The sequence below is a fragment of the Bos grunniens genome, chromosome 28 (assembly GCF_055505025.1).
Source record: "Bos grunniens cultivar Pamir isolate PY7600 chromosome 28, Bosgru_T2T1.0, whole genome shotgun sequence".
Taxonomy (NCBI): domain Eukaryota; kingdom Metazoa; phylum Chordata; class Mammalia; order Artiodactyla; family Bovidae; genus Bos; species Bos grunniens.
In genome coordinates, this window is record NC_141192.1 from 42,219,352 (window position 1) to 42,237,075 (window position 17,724).

The 17,724-nt window shown below is 43.9% G+C and overlaps 1 protein-coding gene across 2 annotated transcripts in view; it reads left to right on the forward strand.

The window, feature by feature from the left end:
- FSAF1 (40S small subunit processome assembly factor 1) overlaps nucleotides 1–14,172 on the forward strand; it is a 32,417-nt gene extending 18,245 nt beyond the window's left edge. For both annotated transcript variants that reach the window (XM_086381311.1, XM_086381310.1), the window contains 5 exons: nucleotides 1,853–1,918; nucleotides 11,390–11,485; nucleotides 11,616–11,702; nucleotides 12,286–12,338; nucleotides 13,536–14,172. In XM_086381311.1, coding sequence (XP_086237437.1) covers nucleotides 1,853–1,918; nucleotides 11,390–11,485; nucleotides 11,616–11,702; nucleotides 12,286–12,338; nucleotides 13,536–13,674 — 441 coding nt within the window. In that variant the 3' untranslated portion in view covers nucleotides 13,675–14,172. The remainder of the gene's footprint in view (nucleotides 1–1,852; nucleotides 1,919–11,389; nucleotides 11,486–11,615; nucleotides 11,703–12,285; nucleotides 12,339–13,535) is intronic.
- Nucleotides 14,173–17,724: the final 3,552 nt, after the last annotated feature.

Below are 17,724 nucleotides of genomic sequence, written 5' to 3' on the forward strand. Positions count from 1 at the left end.
CGCCGTGGTCCACACCATCCTAATCTAGGGACCCAGGGTGATAGGGGCTCCACCATTTGCTGAAGAAGGTAAGTCGATAAAGGCTCTTAAAGGTTCTCTGTGGAAGGGATATGGTTCCTTCTGCTCTCATGTCTTTGGCTAAAACAAGTCAAGTCAGCATGCCTAACTCCAGGTAGGGAGCAAAGTCTAGTTCTCCTGTGAGCCTAGAGGTAGAGGAGGACTGAGTGTTGCTTGCAGACAGTAGGGCCTCCTACCACAGTGAGGATAGGGGCAAAGAAAACAGGGGAGACCACTGATTAATGTGCTAAAGTGGTTTTAAAGCTAAAAATAGAAACAAAAGTTAAGGTAGTGGTGGGGTCATGCTGATAGACTCAGCATCATGAAATAATTAGCCAAGAATTTTTCCCAGATGTTTGTTTTTACTATGAAGAAGGATCTGTTACCGAACCAGGTCCATTTGCCCAACATGCAACAAAGCCAGACACTGAGATCCTGCGATGTACGATTTATTCACCAGGCAGCCAAGTGAGGAGATGGGAGGACAAGTCTCAGTCTGCCTCTCAAAAGTGAGGGGGTTGGGGTCTTGATGGGATAAGCACGATGATCTTAGGCATGGCGAGAGGTTATTGGAGGAAGGGGGAAAGGTGAGGTAATCCGTGTTCTGTGCAGGTGTGTCTGGGTTACAGGCTACAGTGTGTTCAAAATTGAGGTGCTCAACTTGATCTGAGGGTTGAGTTTTCTGCACCTGACCCCGAAAGGCCCTTCCTTGGGCCCTGTGCAGGCCTAGTAGGGCCCAGTTTGGGGCTGGTGATCCCAGCTAGCCTCAGCCACCTCTCACAGGGCAGGAGCTGACACTACATGCCTGTGGAACAGCTGGGCTACGAGAAGCTGGGAAGGTGTGCAGTTAAAGAGGAAAAAGGGAGGAGTAACTAAAGTGAGCCTACTCCATTAAGGCAGGTGACCAGCAGAGGGGTTTTAACAAGCCGCTCCCCTGTCCATTGCTGTCCATACAAGACAGCTGTCTTCTGCACAGGCCCCGCCCTGTGGAGCCAGAGGCCAGAACTGCTTTTCAAGATGCTGCATGGCTAGGATGGCCTGGGGTTGAATAGTGACCGCTGTCCTTGGCCAGATTGACAAGAGAGTTTCCTTGAAGTCTCAAACGTCTGGTTAATTCCACGGATTGGTAACCATAACCAGGGGGTATATTGATGTAAAGAGTCACATATCTTGATGGCATTTGCAGTATCATTATATTCTATTGGGAATTATGCATCCCCATCTCCATCATTTCTAGATTTCTGATGTTCCTGAAAGAAATTTGTTCCTTTATGCCTTTTTTCCTTCCTTCCTTCCTTCCTCCCTTTCCTTCCCTTCCAACCCACCACCCCCCTTCCTCCCTTTCCCTCATGGCTTGTGGGATCTTATTTCCTCAACCAGAGATTGAACCCCCGGCCACAGCAATGAAAGCACCAAGTCCTGAGTCCTGAGAATTATTTAAATATGACTTTTTACCCTCTAGAATTCCTGCTCAGCAGTTATCCCTTTTTAAACCCCTCACTATGCAGAGCTTCCCACATACACTGCATGAGATACAGATATTGGTCTGTCCCTTACTCACGTCTCTTTTTTCTTAGTTTCTCATCAATCCTTTCTTAAACTTTGAAACCTTAAATTTATGTTCTCCATTTTTCTTCCATTCGCTGTTAATTAGGCTTTGTGCCACAAGCATATGTTATTGTTTGTTATCTAGGCATCTGGGCCAGATTCACAGCTTTTAAAAACATGACTACTCTCTTGGAGGATGGATACTGTAAAGAACAGATGACCTTAATAATTATTTTTTTCTTTTCAGACCAAAACTAAAGACCAAAATGATCTTGATAAAGATGTGGATATACAAGAATTTAACTTAGAAAAGGTAGGTGTTTTGAAATTATTTTTTAAGCTTTTAATACCAAAAATGCATGTGTTTCTATGTTGTCCAATGGTTAGGGAACGGTGACGTAGGGCACACTGCATTTACTGGGTTGAACATTGTGTAGTTGTTTAAAACATGCTGGTTTTATGATTATAGTGTCCATGATATAGTGGCAGGAAAAACAGGGATGTTTGTGTTCTGTGGTTGTAACTTGGTTTTAAAAATGTGTGAGAAGGGGGGCGGTCCTAAGATGGCAGAGGAATAGGACGGGGAGACCACTTTCTCCCCCACAAATTCATTGAAAGATCATTTGAACGCTGAGCAAATACTGCAAAACAACTTCTGAATGCTGGCGGAGGACACCAGGCACCCAGAAAGGCAGCCCATTGTCTTCAAAAGGAGGTAGGACAAAATATAAAAGATAAAAAGAGAGACAAAAGAGTTAGGGATGGAGACCTGTCCCAGGGAGGGAGTTGTAAGAGAAGATGTTTCCAAACACCAGTAAACCCTCTCACCTGCAGGTCTGTGGGGAGTTTTGGAATCTCAGAGGACAACATAACCAGGAGGAAAAAATAAATAAAACTCACAGGTTACGCGCCTAACTGCAATTCCCAGTGGAGAGGTAGCCCAGACGCTCCTGTCTGCCACCAGCAAGCGGGGGCTAACAGGGAGGCCCGGGCTGCATTGCTTAGGGTAAGGTCCGGGCCTGAATGCCCTGAGGGCAATCTGAGGGAGCTGATGTGAGACAGCAGCCCAAACTGTGGGATAGCCAGAGAGAGAAAGAGGAAAATAAAAAAGAGGAAAGAGAGAGAGAACTTTCCTGCGAAAAGCTGTAACCTAAGGCACTGCCAGACCCACTCACAGAACAAAGTACTGAATGAATACCAGAGGAGAGCTAGCTGGCTGCGGACTGGCCCATCCCCCGCAGGAGGCAGGAAGGCAGGCAGGCGACAGCCAGAGCCAGAAAGGGGCAAACTCAGCCCCAAGAGACGGCATCCTCTACCAAACTGCAAGCAGGCTCCCAGTTGCTAACCAAGTCTTCCTGGGATCCTAGATGGTTGACATCCACCAGGAGGGTCTCAGACAGAGATTAGCTCCCCAGAGGAGACACACAGCACACCTGAGACGGCACTCCTGAGTGGCTGGGACCAGGGAGGTGATAAGATGCACCCCCACCTGGGGAGAATGCGCTCGCCAAGCACCTTGTCGCCTGAGCTGCTAGGACCTTGGAAGGGCACAAAACGCAGGCCCAACCAAGTCTGTGCCCTTGCGGAGTACCTGAGAACATGAACCTGATCGGCTTATACCTGGGAAGTGCACACATCCCAGGGCCTGCCTTAGATGGTTCTCCAGCAGAACAACCTGGAGCCTGAGCAGTGTAGACCAGGAAAGCACACACGCCGTGAGCAGGGGCAAACCCAGTGTGGCCCAGACACTGCAAGCACTCCCCACATACGCCAGTGATATTTGTTTGCAGTGTTCCTCCCTCCCCGCAGCACAACTGAACAAGTGAGCCTAAATAAATGACCACCTTCGCCCCCTTGTGTCAAGGCGGAAGTTAGATACTGAAGAGACTTGCAAACAGAGGAAGCCAAAATAAACGAAGAAGAGGGAACCACTTTGGAAGTGACAGGTGCAACAGATTAAAACCCTGTTAGCATTGGCTACAGGAGAAGGCGATGGCACCCCACTCCAGTAACTCTTGCCTGGAAAATCCCATGGACGGAGGAGCCTGGTAGGCTGCAGTCCATGGGGTTTCGAAGAGTCCGACACGACTGATCGACTTCACTTTCAGTTTTCACTTTCATGCATTGGAGAAGGAAATGGGAACCCACTCCAGTGTTCTTGCCTGGAGAATCCCAGGGATGGGGGAACCTTGTGGGCTGCCGTCTATGGGGTCCCACAGAGTTGGACACAACTGAAGCAACTTAGCAGCAGCAGCAGCAGCATTGGCTACATTGGAAGGGGCCTGTAGACCTTGAGAAGAAGTATATGCTGGAACAGAACTGACCCCACATTGCCCTCAACAGCTCCAGAGAAATTCCTATATATTTTTTTCTATTATCACTTACAATTTTTTTTAAAATTTTAAGTTCTTTATTACTCCTTTAATTTTCATTTTTAAAACCTACTCTTACTTTGCAAAAAAAAGACCCTATTTTTAAAGCAAATTTCATATATTTTTTTATAACCTTCATGACTTTGTTTTGTTTTTTTAATATATTTTTGAGAGTCTAACCTCTACTCTAGATTTTTAATCTTTGCTTTTTTGGTATTTGTTATCAATTCTGTACTTTAAAGAATCCAATCTTCAGTACCCGTTTTTACTTAGGAGTGTGATTAGTGGCTTGAGTGCTCTCTCCCCTTTTGACTCCTTTTTCTCCCCCAGGTCACCTCTATCTCCTCCCTCCCACTTCTCTTCTCTGCTTAACTCTTGTGAATCTCTTTGGGTGTCCCAGGCTGTGGAGAACACTTAGGGAACTGATCACAGGCTAGATTGGTCTCTCTCCTTTTGACTCCTCCTCTTCTCTTCCTGGTCACCTCTATCTCCCTCCTCCCTCTTCTCTTCTCCATGTAACTCTGTGAACCTCTCTGGGTGTCCCTCGCTGTGGAGAATCTTTTCACCATTAATCTAGATGTTTGATCATCAGTGCTGTATAGACGGAGAAGTCTTGAGGCTACTGTAAGAATAAGACTGAAAGCCAGAGGCAGGAGGCTTAAATACAAAACTTGAGAACATCAGAAAACTCCTGACTCCAGGGAACATTAATCGACAAGAGCTCATCCAAAAGCCTTGATACCTACACTGAAACCAAGCTCCACCCAAGAGCCAACAAGTTTCAGAACAAGACTTACCAAGCTAATTCTCCAACAACCCAGGAACATAAACCTGAGCACAGAAATACAGGTGGCCAAAAGTCACACCAAACCCATAGACATCTCAAAACTCACTACATCATTGCACTCCAGAGAGAAGAGATCCAGCTCCACCCACCAGAACACCAACACAAGCTTCCCTAACCAGGAAACCTTGACAAGCCACTCGTCCAACCCCACCCACAGGAAGGATCCTCCACAATAAAGAGGAGCCACAAACTTAAGCATACGGAAAGGCCACCCCAAACACAGCAACCTAAACAAGATGAAAAGGCAGAGAAATATTCAGCAGGTAAAGGAACATGATAAAAGCCCATCAAACCAAACAAAAGAGGAGGAAGAGATAGGGAGCCTACCTGAAAAAAAAATTCAGAATAATGATAGTAAAAATGATCCAAAATCTTGAAAACAAAATGGAGTTACAGATAAATAGTCTGGAGACAAGGATTGAGAAGATGCAAGAAACATTTAACAAGGACCTAGAAGAAATAAAAAAGAGTCAAATCAATAATGAATAATGCAATAATAGATCAAAAGCTCTCTGGAGGGAACCAACAGTAGAATAACTGAGGCAGAAGATAGGATAAGTGAGGTGGAAGATAGAATGGTGGAAATAAACAAAGAGAGGAAAAAAGAAAAAAGAATTAAATGAGGACAACCTCAGAGACCTCTGGACAATGTTAAATGCCCCAACATTTGAATCATAGGAGTTCCAGAAGAAGACAAAAAGAAAGGCCATGAGAAAATACGTGAGGAGATAATAGTCAAAAACTTCCCTAAAATGGGAAAGGAAATAGCCACCCAAGTTCAAGAAACCCAGAGAGTTCCAAACAGGATAAACCCAAGGCAAAACACCCCAAGACACATATTAATCAAATTAACGAGGATCAAACACAACAAATATTAAAAGCAGCAAGGGAAAAACAACAAATAACTCACAAGGGGATCCCTATAAGGATAACAACAGCTGGTCATTCAACAGAAACTCCTCAAGCCAGGAGGGAATGGCAGGATGTACTTAAAATGATGAAAGAGAAAAACCTACAGCCCAGATTACTGTACCTAGCAAGGATCTCATTCACATATGAAGGAGAAATCAAAAGCTTTACAGACAAGCAAAAGCTGAGAGAATTCAGCACCACCAAATTAGCTCTTCAACAAATGCCAAAAGATCTTCTCTAGACAGGAAATACAGAAAAGGTTTATAAATTCAAACCCCAAACAACAAAGTAAATGGCAATGGGATCATATTTATCAATAATTACCTTAAATGTAAATGGGTTGAATGCCCCAACCAAAAGACAAAGACTGGCTGAATGGATACAAAAGCAAGACCCCTATATATGTTGTCTACAAGAGACCCACCTCGAAACAAGGGACATGTACAGACTAAAAGTGAAGGGCTGGAAAAAGATATTTCATGCAAATTTGGAGACCAAAAGAAAGCAGGAGTAGCAATACTCATATCAGATAAAATAGACTTTGAAATATAGGCCATGAAAAGAGACAAAGAAGGACACTACATAATGATCAAAGGATCAATCCAAGAAGAAGATATAACAGTTATAAACATATATGCACCCAACATAGGAGCACAATAATATGTAAGGGAAATGCTAAGAAGTATGAAAGGGGAAATTAACAGTAACACAATAATAGTGGGAGACTTTAACACCCTCCAGTACTTTGACCACCTCATGCGAAGAGTTAACTCATTGGAAAAGACTCTTGATGCTGAGAGGGATTGGGGGCAGGAGGAGAAGGGGACGACAGAGGATGAGATGGCTGGATGGCATCACTGACTCGATGGATGTGAGTCTGGGTGAACTTCAGGAGTTGGTGACGGACAGGGAGGCCTGGCGTCCTGCGATTCATGGGGTCGCAAAGAGTCAGACACAACTCAGCAACTGAACTGAACTGAACTGAACTGACTGACACCTATGGATAGATCAACTAAACAGAAAATTAGCAAGGAAATACAAACTTTAAATGATACAATAGAGTTAGACCTAACTGATATCTATAGGACTTTTCACCCAAAACAATGAATTTCACCTTCTCCATGATAGATCACATCCTGGGCCATAAATCTAGCCTTGGTAAATTCAAAAAAATTGAAATCATTCCAAGCATCTTTTCTGATCACAATGCAGTAAGATTAGATCTCAATTACAGGAGAAAAACTATTAAAAATTCCAACACATGGAGGCTGAACAACACGCTTCTGAATAACCAACAAATCACAGAAGAAATCAAAAAAGAAATCAAAATATGCGTAGAAACGAATGAAAATGAAAACACAACAACCCAAAACCTGTGGGACACTGTAAAAGCAGTGCTAAGGGGAAGGTTCATAGCAATACAGGCATACCTCAAGAAACAAGAAAAAAGTAAAAAAAAAGTAACCTAACTCTACACCTAAAGCAACTAGAAAAGGAAGAAATGAAGAACCCCAGGGTTAGTAGAAGGAAAGAAATCTTAAAAATTAGGGCAGAAATAAATGCAAAAGAAACAACGGAGACCATAGCAAAAAGCAGCAAAGCCAAACACTTGTTCTTTGAGAGGATAAATAAAATTGACAGACCATTAGCCAGACTCATCAAGAAACAAAGGGAGAAAAATCAAATCAATAACATTAGAAATGAAAATGGAGAGATCACAACAGACAACACAGAAATACAAAGGATCATAAGAGACTACTATCAGCAATTATATGCCAATAAAATGGACAACGTGGAAGAAATGGACAAATTCTTAGAAAAGTACAGCTTTCCAAAACTGAACCAGGAAGAAATAGAAAATCTTAACAGACCCATCACAAGCACAGAAATTGAAACTGTAATCAGAAATCTTCCAGCAAACAAAAGCCCAGGTCCAGATGGCTTCACAGCTGAATGCTACCAAAAATTTAGAGACAAGATAACACCTATCCTACTCAAACTCTTCCAGAAAATTGCAGAGGAAGGTAAACTTCCAAACTCATTCTATGAGGCCACCATCACCCTAATACCAAAACCTGACAAAGATGCCACAAAAAAAAAAGAAAACTACAGACCAGTATCACTGATGAACATAGATATAAAAATCCTTAATAAAATTCTAGCAAACAGAATCCAACAACATATTAAAAAGATCATACATCATGACCAAGTGGGCCTTATCCCAGGGATGCAAGGATTCTTCAGTATTCACAAATTAATCAATGTGATATACCACATTAACAAATTGAAAGATAAAAACCATATGATTATCTCAATAGATGGGAGAGAAAGCCTTTGACAAAATTCAACATCCATTTATGATAAAAACCCTCCAGAATGCAGGCATAGAAGGAACATACTTCAACATAATAAAAGCCATATTTGATAAACCCACAGCAAACATTATCCTCAATGGTGAAAAGTTGAAAGCATTTCCCCTAAAATCAGTAACAAGACAAGGGTGCCCACTCTCACTGCTGCTATTCAACATAGTTTTGGAAGTTTTAGCCACAGCAATCAGAGAAGAAAAAGAAAGAAAAGGAATCCAGATTGGAAAAGAAGAAGTAAAACTCTCACTGTTTGCAGATAATGTGATCCTCTACATAGAAAACCCTAAAGACTCCAGCAGAAAATTACTAGAGCTAATCAATTAATATAGTAAAGTTGCAAGATATAAAATTAACACACAGAAATCCCTTGCATTCCTATATTACTAACAATGAGAAAACAGAGAAATTAAGGAAACAATTTCATTCACCATTGCAAAGAGAAGAATCAAATACTTAGGAATAAATCTACCTAAAGAAACAGAAGACCTATATATAGAAAACTATAAAACACTGATGAAAGAAATCAAAGAGGACACAAATAGATGGAGAAATATACCATGTTTGTGGATCAGAAGAATCAATATAGTGAAAATGAGTATACTACCCATAGCAATCTATAGATTCAGTATAGTCCCTATCAAGCTACCCATGGTATTTCTCAGAGAGAACTAGAACAAATAATTTCACAATTTGTATGGAAATACAAAAAACCTCGAATAGCCAAAGCAATCTTGAGAAAGAAGAATGGAACTGGAAGAATCAACCTGCCTGACTTCAGGCTATACTACAAAGCCACAGTCATCAAGACAGTATGGTACTGGCACAAAGACAGAAACATAGATCAATGGAACAAAATAGAAAGCCCAGAGATAAATCCATGCACCTATGGACACCTTATCTTTGACAAAGGAGGAAAGAATATACAATTGAGAAAAGACAATCTCTTTAACAAGTGGGGCTGGGAAAACTGGTCAACGACTTGTAAAAGAATGAAACTAGAACACTTTCTAACACCATACACAGAAATAAACTCAAAATAGATTAAAGATCTAAACGTAAGACCAGATGCTATAAAACTCCTAGAGGAAAACATAGGCAAAATGCTCTCTGATGTAAATCACAGCAGGATCCTCTATGATCCACCTCCCAGAGTATGGAAATAAAAAAAATAAACAAATGGGACCTAATTATACTTAAAAGGTTACACAATGAAGGAAACTATAAGCAAGGTGAAAAGACAGCCTTCAGAATGGGAGAAAATAATAGCAAATGAAGCAACTGACAATGAATTAATCTCAAAAATAAACAAGCAGCTCATGCAGCTCAATACCAGAAAAATAAATGACCCAATCAAAAAATGGGCCAAAGAACTAAACAGACATTTCGCCAAAGAAGACATACAGATAGCTAACAAACACATGAAAAGATGCTCAACATCACTCATGATCAGAGAAATGCAAATCAAAACCACAATGAGGTACCATCTCACGCCAGTCACAATGGCTGCTGTCAAAAAGTCTACAAACAATAAATGCTGGAGAGGATGTGGAGAAAACGGAAGCCTCTTACACTGTTGGTGCGAATGCAAACTAGTACAGCCACTATGGAGAACAGTGTGGAGATTCCTTAAAAAACTGGAAATAGAACTGCCATATGACCCAGCAATCCCACTGCTGGGCATACACACCAAGGAAACCAGAATCGAAAGAGACATGTGTACCCCAATGTTCATCACAGCACTGTTTACAATAGCCAGGACATGGAAGCAACCTAGATGTTCATCAGCAGATGAATGGATAAGAAAGCTGTGGTACCTATACACGATGGAATATTACTCAGCCATTAAAAAGAATACATTTGAATCAGTTCTAATGAGGTGGATGAAACTGGAGCCTATTGTACAGAGTGAAGTAAGCCAGAAAGAGAAACACCAATACCGTATATTAACACATACATATGGAATTTAGATAGATGATAATGATGACCCTATATGCGAGACAGCAAAAGAGACACAGATATAAAGAACAGACTTTTGGACTCTGTGGGAGAAGACGAGGGTGGGATGATTTGAGAGAATAGCATTGAAACATGTATATTATCATATTTGAAACAGATCACCAGTCCAGGTTCAATGCATGAGACAGGGCTTGTGCACTGGGATGACCCTGAGGGATAGGATGGCGGGGGGGGGGGAGGTTCAGAATTGGGAACACATGTACAACCATGGCTGATTCATGTGAATGTATGGCAAAAACCACTATAATATTGTAAAGTAATTGGCCTCCAATTAAAAAAAAAAATGTGTGAGAAAAAAGATAGGAAGTAGTTCAGCTGCCATGAGTGGATATTGGTGTCTTTTTCTGTTTTACAATATGTTTTTTATATATAATGTATTTTTTTTAAGTTGTTTTTTTTTAATGTATTTATTTATTTGGCTGCACTGAATCTTAATTGTGTTGTGTGGGATCTTTGGTTGTGGTGCACAGGCTACAGCGTGCTCAGGCTCATAGCTCCTTGGCCTGTGGGATTTTAGTTCCCTGACTAGGGATCAGACCCATATCCCCTGCATTGCAAGGCAGATTTTTTAACCACTGCACCAGGGAAGTTCCAACAATGTTTTTAAAGAAAATGGACCTGTGTTTGAAGCTGCTGTGATAAAGGGTTTCTTGGTGTGAGTAGATATGTCTGGGGAGGTGCTTTGTTGCCTTTGTGGGTAACAGCTTGTTTTAGGGCACATCTAAAACACCACAAGGACTTCCCTGGTGGCTCAGACGGTAAAGCATCTGTCTAAAATGCGGGAGACCTGGGTTCGATCCCTGGGTCGGGAAGATTCCCTGGAGAAGGAAACAGCAACCCACTCTAGTACTCTTGCCTAGAAAATCCTATGGACGGAGGAGCTTGGTGCAGGCTACTGTCCATGGGGTCACAAAGAGTTGGGCACGACTGAGCGACTTCACTTCACTTCACTTCAAAGCACCACAGAGCTCTGTGGGTCATCCTCATTTTATCACTGATTTGTATGCAGAGAAATCTCAGCTTCAGCTGTGTGCGTTAAATGTGGGAGAATGGTGTGGGGAATTCATGAACCTTCATGAGAGCTCCCCAAAGCTGCTTACCTGCCACCATGACAGAACTCTTACGCGGTGTAGCCAGCCACTGCAGGTCACACATAATAGCACTGGGGGTGTAGCGCGTCGTGTCTGATGGGCAGTACCTCTCCGGCTGTGTTCCCTTTGTGGAGTCTTTGGAAGGCACTTGAGTCTGACTGTGCTTTGTGTCTGCAGGCTCGCTTGGAAGTGCACCGGTTTGGGATCACAGGCTATGGAAAAGGAAAGGAGAGAGTCCTGGAACAAGAACGTGCCATTATGCTGGGTGCTCGGGTGAGTGGCTGCCTCTGCCTTCCACCCCCATCCGGGTTACGGCAGAGGGGAACACCTGACCAAGGCAGGATGGGGGATGCTGGGAAGTGTTTGCAAGATAAAAAATGATAAGTGTACTTTCTCGTTTCAGCCTCCCAAAAATAGTTATGTGAATTACAAGGTTTTGCAGGAGCACATCAAAGAAAAGAAGGCAGCAAAGGAAGAAGAAAAGAGAATGGTAGGTGTCATAGCCTCTTTATTAAACTAGAATGGAAAGATGGTGTCAGTCTGCCGCAGCGCAATGCTGGACCCCTCTGCTTGGAAAGCAGTCTAGGCAACAACAAGCCTAGGGTTAAATAACTGTTCTGTCTACTTCTTTGAGTCAGCTGCATTTTGTGATACCAGCCACGTAATCTGACTCATTTACATGAAAGGTTTGCTTTGAAATGGCCGACTCCTGTTCAGGTACTATGAGCTACTTTGATCCTTTCGCTATATCAAGTTGTTTCTTTTGCCTTTTGTGTTGTATAGAACACACGGACTTATGACAAACCACAAGGGTATGTGGATGTTATGTTCCCTCCCTTTTGCTTAAAATGGAAGGTTTGACCTTTCTGCTGTTCATTTTCTCTGAATGGCCTTTCACAGTCCTGAAAGGGTTTTAGGATAAAACTTTGAGTCAGTTACGTTTAATGTGCCTACCTGAAAAAATATTAAAAATAAATGGTATCTCTGTGGCTTTTGGTGACAAGTCTCTTGCCTTTTTTTGAATCTCCATTATCCATTATGGATACATATTTTTTCTTTGATTCTGAAATCAGGCCAAGGACACAGATATTTTCAAGAAAAAGAAGAGGAAAGGGCAGGAAGACAGGTAAGTGATAATTAGGCACTGGGGTGGAATGATTTGGATAAACCTTTTGGTTAGTTCTGAAGGTGATACCTTGAATGGATGTGGTGTTTCTAGCCTGGTGCAGCGCTGCACTTTTATCCTAAATCAGGCCCTTGAGGGCGGAATACAGGATTTAGTGAATTGTCCAAGATGAGGTGACTCCCTCAGAATTGAATAAGGAACCTGTTTTCAAGCACCAGACATGTGCAGTGACTGATGGAAAAGCTGGGAAGACCTCTCTTCTCTCCTAAGAGAGGTACTGCTGGGTCAGCATGGCCGGCCGGGGTCTGTGCTGCCTGCCTGTCCACAGCCACACAAGGGAGAGCACTGGGGTTTGAGTAGTAGAACCTTGATTTTCTGCCATTCTGCTTATTTCCTAGCTTTCATTCAAGTACCTCTTTCTCTCTTCTGAAATTACTGTTTCAAAATCTACTTTTGTCTACAGCTGGAAGCTGATCAGTTGTTTCTGGCTGTGTGGTCTGTCTTCTGTGTGCTGGGCACATAGATGTGAGGGGTACAGCCATGAGCACATTGAGGGTCCCTGCCCTGGAGGAGCTTACATTTTAGGGCAGGAGACACATTAAAACCTATAAACAGATACATAGGGCTTGTCAAGTCTGGGCAGGCTTCTTGAAAGTGTTAGTCTCTCAGCTGTGTCGATTCTTTGCAGACCCCATGGACTGTAGTCCACCAGACTCTTCTGTCCATGGGATTCTCCAGGCAAGAATACTGGAATGGGTTGCCATGCCCTCTTCCAGGGGATCTTCCCAACCAGGGATCGAACCCAGTTGCAAGCAGATTCTTTACCATCTGAGCCACCAGGGAAGCTGGCAGTCTTTGTGAGGAGGTTGAAGTTTAGCACAGTATGAGGGAATGTCACTGAGGGTGGGCTGGTGTGTTGTTCTAAGGAAGCCACATCTGAGTCTTGAGAACTGAATAAAGAGGACGATCTGGAAAGACCTGGTAGCAGATTATTCAGGGTAGAAGAAACCAGTGGAAAGGCCCTGAGGCAGGAGGCAGTTCAGGGACCGCAAGAAGGAGGTGGTACTACATTGGGTCGGGGGCCGTGCCTGGGAAGAGCTGAGAGTTCACAGGAACAGACCCAAGTGGCCTGGTTGTGGTGCTGGAATCATTTGTTTAAAGCTTGATTACAGTAATTTTCTCTCACTTTAAATGTAGGAAATCAAAAAAGAAGAAGTCTGCTCCAAGTATTTTGTCAAGTGGACGGATTGGACAGGTTGGAAAATTCAAAAATGGGACATTGATTCTGAGCCAAGTTGATATCAAGAAAATAAATTCTTCCAGAGTGGCTAAATGACGTTATTTTATAAAATAGAGAAATGGGAAAGTGCCAAATGGACCGAAACTGGACCCTACAAGACTTCCAGATTATTCTTATTTATTTTGTATTTCACAGACTTTTTTATCTTAAGGAAAAGAAATAATTAATTTCTAGCTACTAAAGTATCTTTTTTTATGATAACCACATTGGGCCAACTGCAACATGAATCTGAAGTCGAATTATTGAGAAGAATGTTTAATATTCTCCAGCGAGGTTCACTCAAGTTTCACTTTCACTGGTGCCTTGTGCGTTTACTTGTAGATATTTCATAATTTTACAGATTTGTAGGTGCTAATAATTGGCTTAAAATTGGTTTATAATTTTCTAAAAATGTTTAATCATGAAAGAATTAAGAATGTGATAATTTGTCAGTTGTTTTGTGGGAAAAGCAGTTCACATTTTCAGCCTACCTAAGGTGTATAAAATCTACTTTATAAGAAGCTGTATAAATAAAACACAACTTTTTGATAAAAATGAACATGACTGTTAAAAAACACAACCAGTAAGTTAAATGTTATCTCCTTCAAAGTCATCACTTGGGGCAGCCATACACATATTTTTAAATAGTATTGCCCTTATTGAAAGTATTGGAACTTCCTAAAGCTTGTGACACTTAAAAAAAAAAGGTCTTCATTTTTGGTTGTTTTTCTTCTCCCCACTGTCCAAAAATTCAGATCTAAACCTAATAAATAATAAAGTTTTGGGGAAAACAGAGGGGTACTTTTCACCACTGGCTGACTCTCTTAAGTGACTCATAAGTTGACTTGGAAGGCATTTACATTGTTCAAAATATATTTTCAATTGAAGCAAAATTGGAAATGTTTTATTAAATTAAAACACTGGAAGTTTTTGTTTTTTCCGGTTTATTTTGAAAGGCAGTATTCATTAGGGTCTATATTTTGGCAGACTTATTTTAATTAGCTCATTTTGGGCTGAGCTGAGTCTTTTGTCCCTGCATCGTCGCATGTGGGCTGCTCTGGTTGTGGCACAAGGGTTTCTCGTTGTGCTGGCTTCTTGTCGCAGAGCACGGGCTCTAGGTGCATGGGTTCAGCAGTTACGGAGTGCAGCCTTAGTTGTTCGACTGCCTGTGGGGTCTTCCCGGACCAGGGATGGAACCATTGGCAGGTGGATTCCTAACCACTAGGACCACCAGTGAAGTCCTTGGCAGTTTTTAAGTGTTTTTTTTTTTTTTCTTTTCTTTTTTTTTTAAGAAGGCGTGAAACAGTTGTGTCCGACTCTTTGCGACCCCATGGACTTTGGCCCACCAGGCTCCTCCGTCCATGGGATTTTCCAGGCAAGAGTGCTGGACTGGGTTGACATTTCCTTCTCCAGGGGATCTTCCCGACCCAGGGATCGAACCCGGGTCTCCCTCATTGCAGGCGGACGCTTTACTGACTGAGCTACCAGGGAAGTTCACCAAACATGACAAAGCCCTAGGAAAAATCTGAGGAGCTGGAAATGACCTACTGGAGTGGGTACCCGGTCAGTTTAACTCCTTGTCTTATTGACAGGGAGCCAGGAAACCCAGCAGTCCCACCTCACCCCACCTCCCATGAGCCTTTGTGGCTCAGATAACTGAGCACTTGGCCCAACTCTCGACCAGAGTCCCAGGCTAGTCAATTCTGGAAAAGCATGCAAGCTCCTAGTGTAAATTGCTTTCCTTGTTTCTTGTTTCACCTTTTAATTTATGGAGTAAATACAGAGGAGCCATGTAACCACTGGGCGCTCTGGAAATAGTCAGGTCTAAGGGTGACAAGCAAGCCTGCATGACCAGCACTGATGGTCACGTGTAAGACCATGCTGTTTATTCCCCGTTCACGAGGCTTCCTCCAGCAAGGCTGGCAGCAGAGAGAAGTGATGGTGGAGAGCAGTGCTGCCGCGGGAGGAGCCCACGCTCGGGGGAGCTTAAGTGCTTCCTTGCTGTGTCTTGCATACTCAGCGCCCCTCCCCCTCGCAGGGCATCTCCCTGATCATGGATACACCTGGGTGGATCGGTCCTGGTGCCATACAACACTACCATCTGCTCTTAATCCCAGGCACCCGCTTAGGGAATTCTTGATTCCCGTCCCCACAGCGCTTGGCCTTGTGGTCAAAGAAGGAAGTAGAGAGCGCAGCTGTGTTTCACTGAACCAAGGCTCTTGCCCGGGCAACAGTGGGCACCAGCTTGCAGAGGTAACTGACCCTGACCGGCAAGTGGAGGCAGGGCTACAGTCACCCAGGGGGCGGGCAGGCAGGAGTCTGTTCCCAGGTGGTTACCCAGATGTCTCCAGTGCTCCACGTCCCCAGTGTTGGTGGTAAGTCGACAAGCGCGGGAATCCTGGGCTGAGAAGGGCCTTGGCAACCTGAAGCTCAGGTCTTCCGTGCTCCCGCCCCCCAGGGGATGGGAGTCTGGAGCAGGGATGCTGGGGTGGGGGGGGTGTTGACAGAGTCCAGGCAAACGGTGAGGGTCTGTGCAGCTCCAGGACCAGCCAGCCTGGCTCGTCTCAGCTTCCCTCTCCATGACTCTGGAGGAGCCTCTCCCTAAACTTGAGGGGAAACCTGTGTGTGGCATGGGGCGTGGACTGGTGGGCCCTGCCGTGTCCCTGCAGACCCTCTGCCAAGAGCGCTGAGGTACCTGCTTCAGCAGTGAGCTCTTCTCAGGGATGCCCGCCCCCTGTAATGTCCCAGGCAGTGATGACTGACGTCCCAGCTCTGGGTAACTGAGCTGAATGGCCGAGGCCTTTGCTGGGTCTCCCTTGGCCAGATTCTGCTTCCTTCTCTTGGTGTTGATGCCAAGAGCTCCCTCTAAGGGATGTCCTCCCCTCTGCTCTCAGAGTCTGCAACTGGCCCTGAAACCTGGCTAAACCACTCGGTGGTCCGGCAGGTGACAGAAGGCTGAGCAGGTCGCCAGCTGTGGGGGCATGGGAGACAGCTGTTCTTGGGAAGCACAATTTGAGAAAAGACAGTTTTCAGTCAGACACCAGGCTCAGTCTGTGGGTGAAGGGGCTGGTCAGTCTCCTTCATCCTCCCAGGTCAATTAGGACATTTTCCCCAAATCTTAGTTAGCTTCCACTTGCAGTCCATGATCCACTTTTCATTCATGAATTTATCTCAACTATGTGTTAACTCTTACCAATTACTTGCAAAAATGAGTTTCATGAACTGTTTGAGATGGTACCTTATAATTGAGAGTCATTTGGTGCTAGTGGTAAAGAACCCACCTGCCAACGCAGGAGACAGAAGTGAGTTCGTTCCCTGGGTCAGGAAGATCCCCTGGAGAAGGGCATGGCAACCCACTCTAGTATTCTTGCCTGGAGAATCCCATGGACAGAGGACCCTGGCAGGCTACAGTCCATGGGGTCACAAAGGGTCGGACCCGGCTGAAGCGACTTAGCACACAGCATATTTACTTCATGATTTCCTGAGCACATTGACCTTGGGCCTCCCCGGGCCCCCACCCCATCCCACTGCAGCCTCTGTCCCATCCATCTGGCACTTAGGCAACTTTGAAGAGAGGCAGACCTTGCTGCTGATCAGTAAGCACAGATCAGACCTTGTCTTTCAGCTGTTGGCAGTGTCAAAAGAATTTATTTCAAATCTGCTTAAGGTTGTGGTAAAACTCAAGTTTTCCAAAAGGCTATACACAAAGTCCAACCAACCCCCGAAGACCAGAAAGCACAGTGTTTGCAATTCAAAAAATACAAACGCTTGGCATACCAATACAAAAATTAGAAAAAAGTTGCATACCGTCCCCCCACCTCCCTCCTCCGGGTTTCCAGTGGAATGTGAACACCAATGGGACCAAGGGCTGCCACCCTATGGCAGCAGCTCCCGACAGACAGTGGCGCAGTGGGGGAGGAGCGGGGGAGGGGGAAAGCAGGGTAAAGAAAGACAGGAAGATGGAGCTTCCGTCATCGACAGCTAAAACAAGGACACAAAGCTTTTTGCTACTTTGAAAGTTCCTTTGCCAACATTAAACACACATCTCTCATGCTTAATACAACAGCTGAGTGCGAAAGCAGCAATTCTACATCATGCATTTAATGT